The 21,854-nt window shown below is 42.6% G+C and overlaps 1 protein-coding gene across 2 annotated transcripts in view; it reads right to left on the bottom strand.

Annotated features, from left to right (window-relative positions):
- Nucleotides 1-312: 312 nt before the first annotated feature.
- Nucleotides 313-21,854, bottom strand: part of LOC114246964 (potassium channel subfamily K member 6) — a 64,945-nt gene continuing 43,403 nt past the window's right edge. For both annotated transcript variants that reach the window (XM_089737387.1, XM_028179738.2), the window contains 4 exons: nt 6,986-7,126; nt 5,833-6,042; nt 5,214-5,402; nt 313-4,353 (listed from right to left, as the gene is read on the bottom strand). In XM_089737387.1, the coding sequence (XP_089593513.1) occupies nt 4,052-4,353; nt 5,214-5,402; nt 5,833-6,042; nt 6,986-7,126 (842 nt within the window). In that variant the 3' untranslated portion in view covers nt 313-4,051. The remainder of the gene's footprint in view (nt 4,354-5,213; nt 5,403-5,832; nt 6,043-6,985; nt 7,127-21,854) is intronic.

Here is a 21,854-nt window from a genome sequence, read left to right as displayed (position 1 = left end):
TTTGTGAAGATTGTGTTGGCTCACTTGCGGATCCTACTCAACTGTGTTACGTATTTTCTTAATTTATTTTTTTATTGCCTTTGTCGGCAGACGAGCACACGGCCCACATGATAGTAAGTGGTTACCGTCGCTCATGGACGCCAGCAATGCCAGGTCGCTACCTGCCTATTTATTAAACTCTATATGGCACAGAGCGATAACCTGCTAAAGGATGTAAAAAAACATGATATCGTAAATCCGATTTAATACGATAATCAATTTAGGTCTCATGAAATTCGATTAGATACTTTAATTCGATTAAAAACCAAGACGTTGTTTTTGTGTAATTTTATTACTCTAAACGTGTACATAAGTCTATAAATAAATAAAATGATAAAAACGCTTTTTTAAGCTGCTTTAATTACGAACTACCGCTAAATACATTAGTTAGTTTTATGTTGTTATAACACTCCATACAGAAACTATGCAAACTCTCAAAAAGCCATTGTGGTATAATAACTACACTACAAACTATTTTACAAGTCGAATAAAGACATTTTTTTATTTTACAATCAGATTAATATATCTAAGTATTCAATAGTATATATAGTTCCCTAGAAAATAAATTACACTTATAGTCAATATATATGTATATAAAATTGTGATTTAAGCAATGTATCGTAGGTACTCCATGAAAGTGACCGGGCAACAAGGCAGATTGATTGAACAAAATAAATATGAATGTGGAAAAATTATGGGTCAGTAGTAACAGTTTTTCTTGGACAGTTAGTACTTTCAAAAGCACACCGGTCTGTGCTTAAAAGTCGCATTGATTACCTCAGTTCCAAAATGTAACAATTCTGAAAATAAAAACATTGAACAATAAGATCAAAGCGTGAGAAATTGATCCTATAATTATTTTTATACCACGACTTCCAAAGAAATACATTTTCATCAAAGAAAGTCGCTTAGTTATGTATTATATTCATTTATTCATGAGCTAGGAAAATTTCTGTTCTATTTCAGTATAAGAAATACAATAGAAAAAATTAAGAAATGTATTGAGAAAAAAAAAGTAATACAAAAAGAATACCTAAGTCGTCGTGGCCTAAAGGATAAGACGTCCGGTGCATTCGTATGTAGCGATGCACCGGTGTTCGAATCCCGCAGGCGGGTACCAATTTTTCTAATGAAATACGTACTCAACAAATGTTCACGATTGACTTCCACGATGAAGGAATAACACCGTGCAATAAAAATCAAACCCGCAAAATTATAATTTGCGTAATTACTGGTGGTAGGACCTCTTGTGAGTCCGCACGGGTAGGTACCACCGCCCCGCCTATTTCTGCCGTGAAGCAGTAATGCGTTTCGGTTTGAAGGGTGGGGCAGCCGTTGTGACTATACTGAGACCATAGAACTATATCTCAAGGTGTGTGGCGCATTTACGTTGTAGATGTCTATGGGCTCCAGTAACCACTTAACACCAGGTGGGCTGTGAGCTCGTCCACACATCTAAGCAATAAAAAAAAAAAAAAAAAAAAAAAAAAAAAAAAACCTAAATGTCGTAGCAAAAAAACATTTAATTTTGAGGTTATTCTTCTTCAGCTCTTTTGGGTAAACAGATCAGTGCATTTTTAACGTGCGGCGAACATGCACGCACTGATGTAACATTTTATTTATTACAATGTAAAAAAGATGTATCAGAATTTGTGATTATATTTTACAATTTTACATAAACATTTTACAATTTTATTTATAAAATTGTAAAATGTTGAGTTGATAAATATTAAAATTATGCCAAAGGAGTGTATATAACTATTTTAACACAGATTTTTTTCTAATGACATTTCAAATTCAATTAAGTTACAAAGAAAAACTCACGGGGTCATTTGTCTTGCATCCTTTGTTCATAAGAAAATACTTATACTGAGACCTTAAAACTTATATCTCAAGGTGGGTGGCGCATTTACATTGTAGATGTCTATGGGCTCCAGTAACCACTTAACACCAGGTGGGCTGTGAGCTCGTCCACGCATCTAAGCAATAAAAAAAAAAAAATTTTATTTGTTACCGTTTGGAACTGGTTTCTGTGTTATGTTCAGTAAACAATATCTAGATATTATCTAATTTAGTGTACAGTTTTAATATTTTATATCAAAATCACCAAATCGTAGAGAAGGTAGCAATTCAGTCGAGGCAACATATTGTCACATGTATTGTAATCAGAATTAATGATGGTCGATGACATTTGCTAGTGGGATTTTTACGATAGCGTTTTTGTTACATTATTTTGTAAATAGTACATAATAATAGGTATGCTTTTTATATATCTGTGATCTTGATGTCCTTCTCAATTGCCACTCAGACTCACTTTCATAAAATATCTTGTCGAACTGTAAGTTATTTTGTGGGTGCATTGGTTATTAGAGGCATGTAGGTACTACTTGGTATACTATACAAAGCTCTGTTGTTTTTTGTACCATTGCAATTTTAACCGCCTATAAATAAGCCTATCTTCGAAGGGGTACAAATACAATATATTATATTTTAATAAATGTACATATCGACTTCTAAAAGTTCTACTTAAATGGTTTATCACACGAAGATATAGGTAATTGTGCTCTATCACACGTAATTCTAACATTTATGTACTAAGTCCTGCACTAAACTTGGAAATGTAATGGAATTCACAATCTATTTTAAATGAATTTCTAATCTGTCAGTCAAGCAAAATTATTTATCTTTATGTACTTTACAATTTTTTTTTAAACGGATAATAATTTTTCAACAACATCTAACATTTTTCGCTTGACATGCACAATAAACGATTACATCAGACCATAATTTGAATAGTATGTCGTCAGTTGAATAGACAGCTTTCAAACAATCCAATGATTGCCCAATTGCTAATAAAACATTTGATCTATTAACTTTCTAGGGCTTTTCGTAAAATTCGCTCGTTCATATTAATATTAAAATAAAATTATACGAGTAGTTTAGAATTATGCATTAATAGGCAAAGCAATAACATAATTCTATAACACTAGTTAAAAAACGTATACTTCGACATTACAAGTCAGTCTGTCATTAAGTGTAATAAATATCTATGATGGTCTGTCACAGATAGTTTGAAGATGTTATCTGTGGCGACTATGGCTTAATGTTCGCGATTTCATTTACGCGTTATTATGAAAGAAAAAAAAGAAACACGTACGAATTTAGAAAAGTGAAAATCTGAAAAGTCTCTTCAGTCTTTTAAAAACCCAGTTTATTCGAGTTAAAAACATTAAAAATACAGGAATATAAATGTACCTATTACTTTAGTACAGTCATCAGACATAGCCACCAATTTATACATTTTGGTAGTAAGATGATTCATTACAAATTAGATATTATTTATTAAAAATAGTCAGAAGAACATAACTTAATTGATATTGCTAACATGGTCAAAAAATGAAATATGGTCAACAAAAGATTATTCACCACTCAGAACGATCTCTATTGTAGTAAGTAATTTCAAGTATAATTTTTTTTTTAAATATACTGCAATGGCCATTAATTAGTGTTTAATTTCGGCCACAAATTAAGTTTTAAATAAAACTTAAAATCAAATTAAAGATATAAAACACAATTATTCAGAAGATTTTTAAACACAAACTTTACAGAATTACTTAGCACCGACGCTTCTATTAATATTGCTGTGGTGATCCAAATGGCTGAAAGATTATCGAAAATGGCGGCAACTGTCAACTTCTATTTAAATGCTGTTGTATTTCATCCGTTACTAATTTCTAATATAAAATTTTCAAAATTTAAACTTCTTTAATTTCGAATTGCGATATTAACGTGAACATAAGATTTGACATTGACTTGAATTATTGATTATATAAAAATGACGTCACCGGAAATACCGCCACCGTCAATCAAAAAATTCGATAATGTGTACAATTACGCAACCAACATAAGGATTGTCTTTACAGTTGAATGATAAATTAAGAAGTAGAATTTCCAACTCTTTCGTACTTGATCAATAATTACGGGAATAAGTATGTGTACACGGATATGGCGTTCAGGGGAGTCGCACGTCCCGGGCGTGCACGGGCGTGGTGTCGTCGGGGCTGGGGCTGTCGTCGGGGCGCGGGCGGATGTGCACGACGGAGCGGCGCTGCTCGTGGCGCGAGTACTCGTCGCGCATGACCAGCCCGCCCAGCCCGTAGCCGGGACCCATCGCGCCGGAACCGCTCAGCCGCATCTTCTCGGGGTCCTCGTCCAGTTTGATGGACGAGAAAACGCTGCTCAAGTTCAGTTGGGGGATGTCGTAGAACACAGTCAGGGTCAGCATCAAGAACGTCAGCCCGGTTATTAAGTAGACTGGAAGTAAACGATGTAGAATTATATCTAATCTATCTATCCCCACTGAAAGTTTAGGAACACTAAACTCAGGGACACTAAACTTCCTTTCAATTGACAAAACAAAAAAACAGATTGATCTTTGTCAATGCACTATAATTATTGGCATATAAACTCAACCATCTAGTCTATTTCTGCCGTAAAGCATTTTAGTGTTCTGGTGTGAGAAATTTGAGACTTCGATCTCATGTCGCACGGAGGGAGCAGCACTCTCTTTGTGATCTAATAGACTCCGAAAGCGATTTCATCCAAACTGGACCATTAGTTAGTTAACTCTTATACACAGTAAAAAGATGAAAGATGAGGTCGAACTGTTCAGGATTTTAGTACAGAATAAGCTAAATATTATGTTGATTCACATTGGATCGGATTGCAAATTGCAAATAAATCGATTTTTATTACTAATATGTCAGAGTTCTAACGAGGTGGTAGGACCTATTGTGAGTCCGCGCGGGTAGGTACCACCACCCTGCTTATTTCTGCCGTGAAGCAGTAATGCGTTTCGGTTTGAAGGATGGGGCAGTCGTTGTAACTATACTTGAGATCTTAGAACTTATATATCAAGGTGGGTGGTTGTAGATATCTATGGGCTCCATTAACCACTTAACACCAGGTGCGCTGTGACCTCGTCCACCCATCTAAGCAATAAAAAAAAAGAGTTGCGAGTCATTGCAAGCTTTGAGATGTTTGGGTCAGCGGCACCAGGATTAGTAATCTGGTCTATATTTACGCAATTCGGTTGGCTATAATGTGTTGACATGTTAAAAACCATAACTGACGTGCAATTGGATCCTGGACCGCATCAAAAACGAAAAACTTACAAATAGTAGCGATTTTGTAGAAAGGACGGTATGGTTGTCCGGGGGAGTCGCCCGGGATGTAGTCCCCGAGGCCTACTGTCGTCAGCGATATGAAGCAGTAGTAAAACGAATCCAGGAAGTCCCATTCCGGTTCTAGGTATGCGAATATTCCAGCCGGTACGACCAGGAAGAATACGAGGAATGTGGTCACTGCGGTCAAATATTTAGTTTGTTACACCACACGTAAACACCAGTTATCCCTGATAAGGTTTCCGTATCAGTAATTTAAAATCGTTAACTTTTGATTTTCGGACCATCAAAAACGGAACCACTCAGTCGGGTCACTCGGTTATACGAGATATTCCTGATATGAAAGTAAAGATAAAGTTTAGCAAAATATCTAAAATAATGTTTTCTATGTCTAAATAAAGACATTCATTGAAAACGATTAGTTTAATGTCGGCTTTATTCATTAATAATTAATTTATAAGTTTTTCTAACGACTACCTGAACAAAGCGCAATTCAGATCACATCTTCGTTGAAATGACAAATGCTCACCACATTCGAAATACTTACCTTTTTTATTCCTTACCTGTTCGCTGGTAGCCTAAGAGGCCATTCCAGCTATGGGATACTCACCTATAATGGTAAGATGCACAAGACGAATCGTGAAAGGCCGGTACAAATGGCCCAGGGCAGCATTCAGTGAACGCAGGAGGGCGGTGGCGGGCAGCAGTAACCGCTCCACCAGCGCTGAGAGCAGCACCAGAGTCAGCGGTATGCCCAGCAGAGCGTAAATCATGCAGAACAACTTGCCAGGCTGTGAGAGCGGGGTCACGTGGCCGTAACCTACAATGCGTTGTCGGAAAGGAAAGAAATATGAGGATCTCACATTACCCAGGAGTCCTAAGAGAGGAATCTCAAAATTGATATTACTGGTGGTAGGACCTCTTGTGAGTCCGCGCGGGTAGGTACCACCACCTTGCCTATTTCTGCCGTTGTAATTATGCTGAGACCTCAGAATTGATATCTCAAGGTGGGTGGCGCATTTACGTTGTAGATGTCTATGGGCTCCAGTAATCACTTAACACCAGGTGGGCTGTGAGCTCGTACAGCCATCTAAGCAATAAAAACAAAAAAAAATTTGGAGAATCGGAGTGTCAAAGTCAAAAAGGATAATTGTCCATGTGGCCTTTAAAATGTATTGATCGCAAAAGAAATAATGGAACTTTTTGTTCTTCAACGACTATCATTATTCGTGTAGCGAAGTTTTCATTACCACAAACTGTCCATGTTGCACATCTGCTGTTTAGAACTTTTAATTGAAACCAGCTAATAATATCACAGCTTAAGTTCGTAGTAACTTTTATTAAAAAATCGGTGGTCTGTAAAGTCGGTTTACTGACGATAGTTGAACGTGACAACGTCATAAGAAAATACGCCTCAGAGCGAGGTAACGCCGCATGAGTCATGTTTTTTCGTGTGTGCACCCGGCTCCATCGAATTATAAGACGTTTTCACAAAAAAACATATTTTATTAAAAACCGAACTATAATTAATTTCATCTTTTTTTATCCTGTTGATACCGGAGAGAATATTAGAGTGCCGTTATAATAATATTATTGTATTGTCATTGGTCCTTGATGCTTGTGAACATTTTAAAGCTAATTTCATGTCATGAAGTCGTTGGAAATTACTTTCAAAGATTCCGTTACATACAATAAAACATACATATCAAGCTAATAAAAGCATCTTAAAAATTAATAAATTTCGCTAGCACTTGTTTACGTACCAATAGTAGTGACGACAGTAGATGAAAAGAACAAGGACTGGCCGAAGCTCCAGTTAGGTCCGCCGGTGACGTTGCGGGAGGCTGACACTCCGTGGTTGCTGGCGCGGACGACCTCGTCCAATAACGACTCCAAATCGTCATCTAAGGACAATATTTTAAGATAGTTAGATTAATTTAAATAGTGTCTTCTCGGAGCTTAGCGAGTAGTAGGCATAATTTTAACTTAATAGATAATGACCGAGCTTTGCTTGTTTTTTTTTTTTGATAACGCCATCATGTTGTGTCTTTAAAGCGGTTAGTTGCGCTCAATTAAAAAAAATAGTATTATTATTCGCCAATAGATGTCGGGATGAGTTGATTATTGAAAACACGAATAAAACAACATTTCTGAAAATATATCGTAGCTAGATCGATTTATTGCCCCCGAAATCCCCTGTATACTAAATTTTATGAAAATCGTTGGAGCCGTTTCCGATTAACTGAATTCGTTGTGGCCTAAAGGATAAGACGTGAAGTGTGGAGCTCTTTTTGCGAATGGACAAATTTGATCGGCGAGTGGTCTATGGATTGCTATACGTCTGTAATAGCACATCGTCGTTGTCAAACCAAAATCTGCTATGTGCACTTTTTGAGATTTTTATATAGCTCATAACATTATCTACCGTATAAAAAAGACTGTTATGTGTCTATAGCTTTAATATTTATCTATAGCTTCCATTTGATATAGTTCTTAAAAATTCACCTTCATATAAAATTTTATACGAAAATGATTTTAATCGTTAATCGAGGAATTAACAAATAAAAGCAGTGTACGCAACTACCCCATTTTTGTAATTTGGAATAGAATCATAACGATACTAGCAATACCCTATTTGCCCCGAGTGGGATAATTACCGTTGGAAAGTATCCATTACACTAAGCAGCCTAATCTAATGTAGTCTGTGCCAAGTTTCGAGCCAAAATGGCCAAGGGATGAGGTTTGCCTACAAACGAATTACGTTTTATCAGCTAATTAGGGGTGAAGTATAAAAGAAAGTCTTATTGGTTAATATCATTAGAGGAATTCCCAATAATAGTCACACGGAAGTATCCCATTAAAGTTCGAAAAGCAAAAGTCATAATTAATTATTATGTTCACACAAAATCAATAACGTAAAAACGGATTACGTACGTCAAGAGCAATAATTCCAATTAATTAGTGAATATCAGTCTGTTTTGTAACAGAAATACAGACCGCGTCAAACGAATTTAATTAACTCCGTACAACCGGTGAATTTCAACAGAATATTTCGAACGAAACATTTCATTATATAGGGATTCGCTTTCGTGTCATCGAAATTCCATTGTTGTTTGTATAGTGAATTAAGCTGAGCGGCTTAAATATTCCTAGGAATCATTAATAACAATAAGCCGGCTTCTGTCATACATGTGAATTACGGACGGAATTTTATTGTCGATAACATTACGTTGTAGTATCATTGTAATCATCGATCGAATCATCAATGTTTAATATGTAGTTCTGGTGCTTGTTAACGGACTATTTTTTTCCCAAACATTTCTTTAACAATTTAATGCAAGAATAATTCGCAATATTGCCTGTTAATTTCCAAAGTAGAATTCTTTTCCCATCACTACTACCTACTATGCGCTTCTCAGATATCGATTTTGCCTCACACCCCCCGGCTCGCCCTGTACGGTGCACCTGTGTGGGCCGAGCCGCGCAACCGGGCCACTATGGCTCGGTTCCTGCGCCGGCCGCAGCGCACCGTTGCCATCAGGGTCATCCGCGGATATCGCACCGTCTCCTTCGAGGCGGCGTGTGTGTTGGCGGGGACGCCGCCATGGGAACTGGAGGCGGAGTCGCTCGCTGCCGACTATCGGTGACGCAGCGAGCTTCGTGCTCGGGGCGTGGCGCGTCTCTCCGAAAGTGAGCTGCGGGCGCGGAAAGCCCATTCTCGGCGGTCCGTGCTCGAGTCGTGGTCGAGGCGATTGGCCAACCCCACGTGGGGGCTACGGACCGTCGAGGCGGTTTACCCAGTGATTACTGGGTGAATCGTGGCGAAGGACGTCTCACCTTTCGTCTGGTGCAGGTGCTGACCGGGCACGGATGCTTCGGGAAGTACCTGCGCCGGATAGGGGCTGAGCCGACGACGAGGTGTCACCATTGTGGACACGACCTGGCCACGGCGGAGCATACGCTCGCTGTCTGCCCCGCTTGGGAGGTGCAGCGCCGTGTCCTGGTCGCAAAGATAGGACCTGAGTTGTCGCTGCCTGGCGTCGTGGCGTCGATGCTTGGCGGCGATGAGTCATGGAAGGCTATGCTCGACTTCTGCGAGTGCACCATCTCGCAGAAGGAGGCGGCGGGGCGAGTGAGGCAAAGCTCTCCTCACTACGCAGAAACCCGCCGCCGCCGAGCAGGGGGTCGGGACCGGGGTCGTATCCGTGACCTGGCCCCCTAAGAGCTAGGGGTCCCACCCGTTTTGTGCGGGGAGAGACCCAGACGTGGGGTGGCGTGCTTTGCACGCTCACCCGAAGTAGGAAGCCGGGTGATGGTAGACCGCGTTCCCCCGACCGCTCTGGGGGAAGGTGTAACGCGGCGCCATCAAAGCGGGCTCTCGGCCTGCTGAACGAGGGAACCGGTGGTCGTGTCGCTGGCGGCCGCCGGTCCGGCGTCCGTGGGACGGTGGGATGGATGTAATGTGCTCTGCGTCAACCCTGTCCCGCCGTTTCAATAGCCCCGACTGGGCTCCGGCCCGGTCCCAGGTAGGGCGCCGGTTGTGAGCGGCAGGAGTTTTTAGTGAGGTTCAACTCCCACATACCCCACCTGCCGCGCGGGTGGGGATCCGGCGATTTTCTCCTGTGGATAAAAAAAAAAAAATACCCCCCGGCTCGGCAATGAAACGATTTTTCCCGTGTTTGTGAACTAATTTTTTTCTTACCAATTAATGACAAGTGTTACCTACCTATAATTTATTATAAATCATAATTATTTGTAAAGTTTTCTGGAAATTTCTATATTATTCCTATTTCTATTCTCGGAACCTAAATGTACCTACAAGTGATAGATACGAGGATTTAAAATTTTTCAATTTCACGATTTTACGCACTCTGTCCCTTTAAGTTGACTTAAATTCCAACTTAACTTAAAACTTATACTTCCATTAAATTGAACAAGGAAAAGCGAATGATAAATAAACAAGAAAGTGGTAACAATAAAACACTTCAACTGTCGTAATTTACAATTAATTAGAACACATCAGTCACATTATCTTACGGTCGTAATGACTCTCGCTACCTCTAATTGCCCTGTGAATGTTATTTAACTGTGTGGATTGTTGCATGCAATCGCAGGGGGCACAGCGTGGGGGCGATAACCTGTTGACAGGAATGACAGGCCCCTAGGAGTGGTGACACGAAGCAAAGTCTTTATATAATAGCGGCAAACAATTCCTATTCCTTTGGTTTATACAATACAGTCAAGTTTTTTTTCATTTGTTGCCCTTGTAGGCAGACGAGCATACGGCCCACCTGATGGTGAGTGTTTACCGTCGCTCATGGAGTTCAGCAATGCCAGGGGCAGAGCCAAGCCGCTGCCTACCGCTAAAAGTTTCCGCCAAGTTTCGAAATTTGTCGAGTTATTTATTTGATTAACGAATCTAAATAAGAATTAGTAACAGGAATTAGGTTAAACAGGTATTACTACGAACAAAGTCAAGGTCAAGGCGATCGAGGCCTAAGTAGATATGAGACGATGTCTAATGTATAACAGCTTGATTATTATCATCGAAACTCGTGACATTAAAATTAAATTATTCAGCAACATATTAAATATTTTCTAATCGATTTTATTGTATAAGTTGCAAAAAGAAAACATACTGTAACATTAATTCGGAATTTCATTGAAATAAGTCTTGAGCTACCTAACTCAATTTAGTTATGTCATAGAAAAAAAATTCAGTTTGGTACCAAAAAAAAGCCTAGAATTAAATCTGACATTTATCGAAAACACAATGAATTTCGACTTTTAAAGGAATATGTATGCCACCTTAAAAAAAATTTAAGTTCTGACGCTTCCCCATTGTTGCTAATGCTACTATTACATCCGTCCTGATCTTACGAGCCTAAGCCTAAATGACCATTGATCAAGTACAGCAAAATTGTTTGTCTGTTTGTAAAATTTATAGCAGTCTACCAACAGGAAATTATTTCCCCATCAGCTTATCAACATTATTACAATTTATTGCAATATTGGCATGCGTCACTCGGTCATTTTATATCAAGAGGACAGTCGCTAAGAGTCGCAGGGGGTTTACGGGGAGATAGCCTATTGACACGGTGCAGGAGCAATGTCTTAACGATAACGTCAATTATAGTGACGTCACAAAATCTCACTGCCCTGTGGTTTTTTCCTTAAGGCGTTCCGGCTTAAGGATATTGGTGCAATACTGGCGGCGATGGGAGTTACGTATTTAGTGACAGCTACCATCACCTCCAAACGATGTAGCCATCTACACATCGATTGGAGAAGAGGTCGCGGCGTGTGGTTGTCCTTTTTTTTTTTTTTTTTTTTTTTTATGATTGAAACTTTACTGGTGGCCCGAAGGCCTTTCCAGTTTCACCAGGACAGGTGGGCGAGCAAAGGCTCAGCCAAGAGGTGTGGGATTTGCTAACAACTGCCCGAGCGCCTCCGAAGGAGACCTAACAACTCAAGAGCAATTGTTTCGCGAATGAATCTACTACCGGATCGGAATCGCGACCCGCTGAGAAGATCCGGCGAGAAACTCAGCGGGCTGATGCATGGGTTAGGTTGCACGTCGACCTCTTTGTCGAGTTCGACGAGTACGGTTACCGGGGTCCCTAAGCCTGCCCCTAGTATTAGAGCTGAAGGCATCTAATGCAAAGGTTATTGGATCTGATGGATCCGTAAGGACGTGTCTAGGGCGTCGACGGTGACTGGCTCCTGCATGATCAGGATTCGGGGAGTAGTCAGCGGCGGCAACGATAAGGCGATTATCATGACGCATAGCCTTATCGAAGTATCGTTCCGACGCTGACTTCATGTATTTCCGAATTGATTCGAGGCCCAGGTCGTCGTGTAGGTCAACGTTCCTCACGAACCACGGAGCCCCGACAGCTAACCTGCAAAAGCGGGATTGTAGGGATTGGAGGGTGTCTATGTGTGTGCGGGCCGCGTGAGCGAACACCACACTCGCGTAAGTCATGACGGGCCTTATGCAAGTTTTGTAAAGTGTCACCTTGTTCCGAAGGGACATTTTACTCCGCTTACAGATCATGGGGTAGAGTCTACCGAGAATAAACGCGGCACGGTCACGGACTGATTTTATATGCGGGCGGAATGTCATCGATGCATCCAGGGTAACGCCCAGGTACTTGACCTTCCTGGCCCAGGGTATGGGTTGTCTAAAGAGAGTAATCGGGGGTGTGAGATTCCTCCTCCTAATCCGGGAGGAAATCCGTGTGGAGCTTCCCCTCTGAAATAGCACCGCAGTACTTTTCGCTGGGTTGATGTCTATGCGCCATTTTCGGAACCACTGTCCTAGGGCTAGGGCTGCGCTCTGAAGCTTCTTCGCGATTAGGGACTTATTTCTACTAGAATAGTAAACAGTCGTGTCGTCGGCGAATAAAGCTAAATGGGTCGGCGGCGACCGGGGAATATCGTTGACGAATAAGCTAAATAGGAGGGGTGAGAGGACAGAGCCTTGCGGGACTCCAGCTGTGAGAGGTCGTGGGGAGGAGCGGGTTCCCTCGACTCGATATCGAAAAGAGCGGTTCGACAAGAAGTCCCGTATGATGAGCACGAGACTATCCGGCACGCCCATGTTGAATAGTTTGAAAATCAAACCATTGTGCCAGACTTTGTCGAACGCTTTTGCGACGTCGAAGAAGAGAGCTCCCGTGTATAACGGTTTTGGTCGATTAAGCCCCACAAGAATGTGCTCCGTGAGGCGGTGCACCTGTTGAACGCATGAGTGATTTGTACGGAATCCGAATTGTTCATCGATGAGAATGCCCTTGGATGAGACGAAGTCTCTGAGGCGTTTGTAGAGCAGACGCTCATACAGTTTGCCTAGAGACATGAGGAGGCTAATCGGGCGGTAGCTCGTCGGATGATTTTTTGGTTTACCGGGTTTATGTATGCCGATAACGTCCGCTTCTTTCCACACCGCGGGAAAGATACAGTTCGCCATAGCGGCATTGAAAATAGATGCCAACATCACGATGAGTTGGACGGGTAGAAGTTTAATAACGCGGTTAGATATACCGTCGGAACCGGGAGCCTTGCGAGGACGTAGGTCTTTGATCAAGTCTTTAACTTCTATCGGGGTGACGGGTGGTAACGCATCCGATGGTGGCAAGGAGACTCTGCGTTCTACCTCACTGTCTACTAATTCTACATGAACAGGGTCCACGGATTGAGTGCTGGGCGTGCACTGGGTTTGCAATGTATCGGCCAGCAGCTCTGCTTTTTCGTCATCATCGAACGCCGCGAGTCGGCCTGAGGGGCCTACGAGGGGGGGCATAGTTACTACCGTATCCGATTTGAGAGTACGAGCTAAGCGGTAGTAAGACCTTTGGGAGGGCGCGAGTCCTTCTAAGAAATCAGACCATCTGGCATCTCGGACTTCGGCGATGCGAGACTTTACGTCGCGTTGTAGGGCACGCATTCGAATACGATTTTCCGCGGTAGGATACCTGTCGTAGGCGCGTATCGAGGCGTTCTTAGCTCTAAGGAGTTCCCTAATATCGTCGGACAATTTGAAGCGGTGAAGGAAGTCCTCCGCTACAACTTGTTTCGATGACCTATCTAATGTCGAGGTGATGTGTGACGTTAAGATGTCTATGGCTTCAGCGGTATCCTGAGGAGACGGGATAGAGTCCGGGTTAAACGGGAGCGATGGTGGATCAGATTCAGCCAGGCTGATGCCCAGCGTGTGCCAATCCACCACAGTCCTCGTGACGGGAACGGAATCGGGAGCGCGACCGAGCTTCATAACGACGGGACGGTGGTCTGAATCTAACTCTGAAACTACTTCGATCGAGTGTAAGCGCAGAGTTACGTTTTTTAATAACGCTATGTCGAGTATATCCGGGCGATGCGCGATATTTAGCGGGTAGTGAGTCGGGGTTAGCGGAGCGACGATATCGAAGGCGAGATCATCGACTAACGCGTCAAGCCGCCTGCCATTCGGGGTTGTGGTGTGTGAGTTCCACCTGATGTGTTTACAATTTAGGTCGCCCGCCAGAATGACAGAGCTCCCCATACCGAGCAGCGCCTCGATATCACTGCTTAGAACGATCTTATCCGGTGGAAGATAAACGGACGCGATAACGATCGGCGCGTGTCCCGTCAGTGAGATTCGGCACACTGATGCTTCGATATTAGCGAGCGCGGGAGGATCGAGCGGGACGCAATGCAGGGCTCTTCTATAGTAAATGACGGTACCACCACCACGGGCAGAGAGCCTGTCGTTCCTGACCATGTTATAGTTCGCGATTTTAGGGTCACGGCGCGCGGGCTTAAGTAGGGTCTCCTGCACTAAAAAGATATCAATTTGATGGTCACGCAAAAAGTCAGAAACCTGATCACGTTGATTTGCGAGACCGTAAGCGTTAAAAAATCCTATCGTTACGGATAGGGGCTTTATTCTACTTATATACGCCATTGATTACCGGCGGAGTGAGGGGAGGACGTACGTATTTAATGACGCGTATACGTCGGCGTATTCTTGCACAACGGCGATAAAGTGTTGTGCAGTGGAGGCAGCGCGAATGGCGTCGCCCAAAGCATTAACGCGCTCAAAGTTGATCGACTGAAAGAAGTCGATCGCTAAAGCGAGATTGTCGGACGCGGTCGGAGGGCAAGTCGCGGGAGAGGGACGAGTCGCGGGGGCGGGACGAATCGCGGAGGAGGGAGTTGTAGCCGTGTTCGTGTACGGCAGCGGTTTTGCCCAGGCCGAGACACTGGGCACCGCCGCCGGAACGAACGCTGGCTTAGCCTGCGACGCAGAGGGTGCCGTGGCTTTGATGTCTGGGCCGGAAGCTCGGAGGCGGTTTTGGCGGGCGACGCGGCGATTTATTTTAGGGGCTCGGGGGCAACCACGGTAATTCGCGGGGTGACCCTGTGTTCGACACAGGACGCAGCTAGGCGGTTCCGTCGCGGTTTTTTGGTCGCGAGCGCAGAGGGCCGTGGCGTGATCGCCCAAACACTTAACACATCGGGGGCGCGCGTGACAGTTACGGGAAGAGTGCCCGTACAATTGACAGTTATGGCACTGGCTAGGAGTGCCTTTTTTATGGGGGGCTTCGATGGCGATACCGGAGAGCCTACAGACGGTCTGTGTGTTGAAGATTTTCTTACCCTCGGGGTAGGCTGGAGGGTGACTAGAACCATATTATATGGCTCCCTACCGCGACCGGTGTGCATACGGTGCACAGAATTCACTGGAAAGCCCTGTTCTAACAGATCGGCCTTGACGAGCTCTACATCTAACTCTTTAGGGATTCCGCGTATTACAACGCGGAGTTCGCGCTCCTCCTGGAGCGTATAAGTATGGAAACTTATACGTTCCTTACGGAGGTAAGAAGAGAGGGCCCTATGGTCGTCGGGTGTTTGAACCTTAATTTGAATGCCGTTCGCGAGGTTACGGGCATTCGTGAAATTTATATTTTTGGCCTTAAGGGCCAGGCAAACTCGATCCCAAGCTGCCTTCTCCTGAAGGATAACCGGGGGAGGGGTCTGGGTTTTATTTTGTGCCACCGGACGCGGCGACGGAGTGGCACGGGCTGGGGGCGCAACGGGAGTCTGAGGGCGGGGGCGCGACGCGTTCACGGCTTTGCTAATTTTAGCGGCCGCGGGAGCTCGAGACTCCGCGGCACGCTTCTTACCCTTCTGTACCAGGGTGAATCCATCCGTCGATGAGGCGGGGGCGAGGTCGACCTCCATGTCCGAGTCAGAGTCGGAGCACGAGGAGGCGGGTGCAGGCGACCTACGAGCAAGTGTAGGTGTTTTAGAGGGCGCGACGGAGGCCGCGGATGATCGCTCAGCTGAAACGATGGTCACGGCGGACGACGCAGCAGCTTTTCTCGCCAGTATAGGCGACACGGGAGCGGCAGGCACGACAGAGGCTGCGGTGCTCAATGCAGAAGCTCTGCACGCAGGTACAGGCGACGCAGGAGCAGCGAGCGCGGCGGAGTCCTCGAGAGGGCTCGCAGTGTGATTGGCCTTGAAGGCCAGAAACTCTGAGGCGAGCTGTGGGTGGCGAAGTCGGAGGAATTCCGCGAATACAGCGTCCATGATCGCTGAGTACCCAGGTGGGGCGGCCCCGGGTCTTGAAACACTCGCCTTGCGGCGAGGCCCCAACTTCTCGGACCTGAGCGGTTCTATTGAACACAGGTGGCAATGCGGCGCGATTACTACAGGACAAAGAAAAAGCACAACAAAACAGAAATTACAAAAAGAAACAAAACAAATAAATACTTGCAGGAAAACACTTTGTCGGCAAATGTTCCACGAACACAAAAATAACTAAAACAAAACAAATAAAAGCTTCCAGGAAACACACTTGGTCGGCAGATGTATCACGAACACAGGCCGCGCGAACAATGGCCGGGCTAACAAAAGCCGGGCGAACAAAGACCGGGCGATCGAGTGGACGATGAGCACGTCCGCACGTGACGGGTGCCTCTATCGGAATGGCGTGGTTGTCCTGGAGCCGACACCAAACTATGGAGAGTAGAAGTAAGGAGCATCATCTCAGTGTATTAATTTTTTTTAAACATTAGTGAAGACGTTATATATATATTTTTTTATTGCTTAGTTGGTTGGACGAGCTCACAGCCCACCTGGTATTAAGTGGTTATTGGAGCCCATAGACATCTACAACGTAAATGCGCCACCCACCTTGAGATATAAGTTCTAAGGGTCTCAGTATAGTTACAACGGCTGCCCCACCCTTCAAACCGAAACGCATTACTGCTTCACGGCAGAAATAGGCAGGGTGGTGTTACCTATCCGCGCGGACTCACAAGAGGTCCTACCACCAGTAAAATAATGCATTTTTGCTTTACAAATAGTTACTTCTTCCCATTTAAAAACTTAACACTACTTACAGCATTTCTGGGGCGTGTGATTTTTACATTCGTTTAATTACAGCAAGTTTAGGGAACCTACAGTTTTAGTTTTTATTATGTTCATTTTCGTCCGCCCGCTAGGGCAATAAAAAAAGTATACAAATCATCCGATAATCTATTGTGTTTGTTTGTTCTTTACTGTTAAATCTGTACAACGTTCATTACGTATATCGATTTTCCAATAGTTCAATAACTCATAAGTCTCATACCCTAAAGCGCTTCATTAGAACACAAACCTATCTATTATAATCTTTAGGCTGGCTGTAAAATTCCACAAGTGGAACGTTCTTTATTGTTTGTTTATTACGTGCACGGCTACATTGCTAGGGTTCAAGCCCAAATATTACTAGTATATACTATATACTAGGTATTTATAGTATATAGTATGTATACCTAGTATATATACCACTCAAGCATAACTACTTCGTCTTCGGGGATTCCTGGCCATGAAAACTGTACTTAAAGTATTTCGACAGTAAAAAAAGCGAAACTAAACTGTTAAAGTCGTTTTCATTATTTCTACGACCCCCGAAAATTAAAGGAAATATTGCTATATATAGATTATAGTTTTTTTTTTTATTGCCCTTATAGGCAGATTAGCATACGGCCCACCTGATAGTGAGTGGTTACCGTCGCCCATGGACTTCAGCAATGCCAGGGGCAGAGCCAAGCCGCTACCTACCGCTTAATACTCTCCACAAGCCTCGTTTGAAGAAGGACATGTCATAGCGCTCGGGAAACACCGTGGAGGGGAGCTCATTCCATAGCCGGATGGTACGTGGCAATATAGAATAGAATATAGAGTATATACACAAGAGATATAAAGAATACAGTTCCACGTCACTTTAAATTTTAGCTTTATCCGTGTAATCTAAATGTCATAAACGCGTTATCTGACCTAATAAGTAAAAATTGATTGTAGTAACGCTGTAAATTAGTTTAGAGATTAATTATCTGTATAGGTCCACTGCTGGACGTGGTTTCCCTCAAGGTTCATTACAGTAAGCGATCCTGCCTGTACTGCGGGAGACTGTAAGTTCTAAGGTCTCAGTATAGTTACAACGGCTACTTCAAACCGAAACGCATTACTGCTTCACGGCAGAAATAGGCGGAGTGGTGGTACCTACCACCTCACAAGAGGTCCTACCACCAGTAATTACGCAAATTATAATTTTGCGGGTTTGATTTTTATTACACGATGTTATTCCTTCACCGTGGAAGTCAATCGTGAACATTTGATAAGTACGTATTTCATTGGAAAAATTGGTACCCGTGTGCGGGATTCGAACACCGGTGCACCGCTAGATACGAATAAACCGTCTTATCCGTCCGGGTGTAACTGGAATAGCCTCTAGGCTACCAGCGAATAGGTATGGAAGAAAACAGTCAGTTCATAATGTACAATAAAGTATCTTACTTTTAAAAGAATATCAATTTAATTCAAATTACATAAAAATAATGTCGCATTATCTCAATACAACAGTTACATAAATTAAGTTAATGTATAATGAACGAAAGGCTATCAACATCATATATCTAAAGTTCACGTATACACAGATATGTATTATTATACACGTAGTATTCACGTAGGCAAGTAAGCTGTATGTATAAAGTAATAATATTGGAGATGTAGAGGTCGGTGCATTCCCCGGTCGATCTGTGCTAACGCCCTCGCTAGGTCACGCGGAAGACGCATACAGACATAAGAGACCGCGATTTTAGATTTCTTTATTGTATACATGAGCGAACGATCAGGACTCACCAGTGTGCTTAGGGCGAGTTTTTTAACGTTCTCGATAGCGTAAAAGTTAACTATAATTTGTATGGAGTTGTAACAGCGCCCCTAGCGGTAAACGCAGACAAACCTTCTAACTCCATACAAATTTAAGTTGCAACAATTAGAGATTTTGTTTATTGCCTTTATGGGTTGACGAGCTCACAGGTGGGCACCTGAGGAGCTCACAGGTGGGCACCTGGTGCTAAGTGGTAACTGGAGCCCATAGACATCTACAACGTAATTGTGCCACCCACCTTGAGATATAAGTTCTAAGATCTCGGTATAGTTACAACGGCTGCCCCACCCTTCAAACCGAAACGCATTACTGCTTCACGACAGAAATAGGCGGGGTGATGGTACCTATCCGTGCGGACTCACAAGAGGTCCTACTACCAGTAAAAATCCATTTTTATGCTTTTTAAACTACATATATCTATTATTTGCGTAATAGTTTTATACTGTTAGCTTAAGACTTATTTATAATCTATTAAACGTTGTGTTTCAATAAAGCGCTATCAGTAAGTGTTATCTATGGTTTTAACAATTCCATTTTAACCGCTATTCTTAAGCAATAAAATGCTGCGTAATGAAAACGAGATAGTGCCGTGACTAACCTATCTATACTAAGTAGGGATAGTGCTTCATTATATATGCAACAGTCGAACTTGTACACTTGATATTAATATTGATTAAAACGGATTTTACTGTTTGATCTAGGGTTCGATTTCATTATACCATTTTCGGAGTATTTTATTTATTTATTTTATTGTTTAGATGGGTGGACGAGCTCACAGCCCACCTGGTGTTATGTAGTTACTGGAGCCCATAGACAACTACAACGTAAATGCCGCCACCCACTTTTAGATATGAGTTCTAAGGTCTGAGTATACAACGGTTGCCCCACCCTTCGAACCGAAACGCATTACTGTTTCACGGCAGAAACAGGCAGGGTAGTGGTACCTACCCGTGCGAACCTACAAGAGGTCCTACCACCAGTAGTATCCGATGAATGCTTCGCAGTTTTCGTGGTATCGAAGGAAAAGAATAGAAAACTGCTTAACTGTAAGATTATTTTAGAACTTCAATTACGTAAACATTAAAGTACCTAGAGGAGACAATTAGAGGAAAAATTTTGCTTATGTTACTTCTATTCGTTTTCAATGAACTCATTAAAAAATCGAAGTTTCTCGAACGTGTTTCTATAAAGGAAAGGCGATCGATCAACTGTACTTTAATAATGGACTAACCGGTGTTACAGAACTGGTACAATTACGTTCAAGTGAAAATATATTATCTAGTATTATTTAAATGGTTTTAACAGTAAATTTACCACACCACCTAAGTGATAGTCGGTGGTCACCTTCGCTTTTGGATATCTGTAACGACAGTGACATGATTAAGATGCTGCTTGCCATTGAAGATTATGTTCAAGGCAATTATTATTTTATTGCTTAGATGAGTGGTACGTACGACGTTATATGCTCGTTTGGAGAAGGACACGTTATGTCTGTAGAGGGGAGTTCATACTAAAACCTATATATAATGTGCATACGCTTTTTATGACAATTTCTATAGGTGAGCAGCTCGTGGTCATCATAGTGATAAATGATTACAAGATTTTTCCTTTTTTTATCCTACCTATGCTGATAGCCTTGAGAGGCTATATCAGCTTCTCCTTGACGTGTTGGTGAGCTCGCGGGGCTCAAATCGGGTGTGTTGCTAACATTGCCCCTAGCAAGAGCCGTGCTTCACAGAATCTACCACCGGATCGGAAATGCGACCCACTGAGAAGATCCGGCGAGAAACTCAGTGGGCTTAATTTTTTTCCGATATCATACAGAGAACCGGCATGAATACGAATGCTCGAATTTGGACTGTAACGTCTAGTTAAATACTTTACGATTTTTCTTACCCTTGTAAATAGAGAAACATATGGCACACCTGATGACATAAGTAGTCATGTCGCTCATAGACATTAGCTAAGCCAGTAAGATAGCCCAATCCCAAGCACCAAATTGTATTAAGCACTTAACCGAATATAGAATATATTTTTAGTGGTGGCAGGACCTCTTGTGAGTCCGCGCGGGTAGGTACCACCACCCTGCCTATTTCTGCCGTGAAGCAGTAATGCGTTTCGGTTTGAAGGGTGGGGCAGCCGTTGTAACTATACTTGAGACCTTAGAACTCATATCTCAAGGTGGGTGGCGCATTTACGTCGCAGATGTCTATGGGCTCGAGTAACCACTTAACACCAGGTGGGCTGTGAGCTCGTCCACCCATATAAACAAAAAAAAAAAACAGTTTAAATACGCCGAATGTGACTATCCAAGTCTTCTATTAGATATACGGGTGCCCTAAAACACGAAAGGAGCATCACAGACGAAAAAAAAACACTTAAATTGACTTGATTTACAAACAGAACAAACACTCTTTTCGCGCTCCAGTGTACGGATTTGTCGTAAAATCATATCAGGTTCATGATAATATTATGTATATTTTCAACGTGAGAAGGGACTGACGTGGATCCGAGATGTTTCAATGAGATTATTTCCAAACGGATATGGATTTGACAGTTCGGATACCGCCACGTGATTATACTGTTGTCTGTTTGTTGTATTAGTTAATGAAGAGATTTTCAGAGCTCCACATATTTGATGATTCTCTGTCTACAGTCAAGAACTGGTTAGAAGATCTATCCTCCATCGGGCGTCCTAATCTTGTATTTTTTTGTATGTTAATATTTTTGTATGTTACATAGAGCATTGTTTTATTAACTGACTTAAAAAAAGATGGACTTTATATATTTGTCTGTATTTTTTATGTGTGATACCTCAGAACGTTTGTCTATTTAAACGATTACCTATATCTATACTAATATATAAATCTACAGTGGTTTTTACGGATATTCCGTTATAACTACTGAACCATGGATCCGATTGA

Source organism: Bombyx mandarina, chromosome 23, assembly GCF_030267445.1.
Source record: "Bombyx mandarina strain Sakado chromosome 23, ASM3026744v2".
Taxonomy (NCBI): Eukaryota; Metazoa; Arthropoda; class Insecta; order Lepidoptera; family Bombycidae; genus Bombyx; species Bombyx mandarina.
The sequence above is the reverse complement of the archived record's forward strand: the minus strand, read 5'-3'. Positions and strand labels throughout refer to the sequence as shown.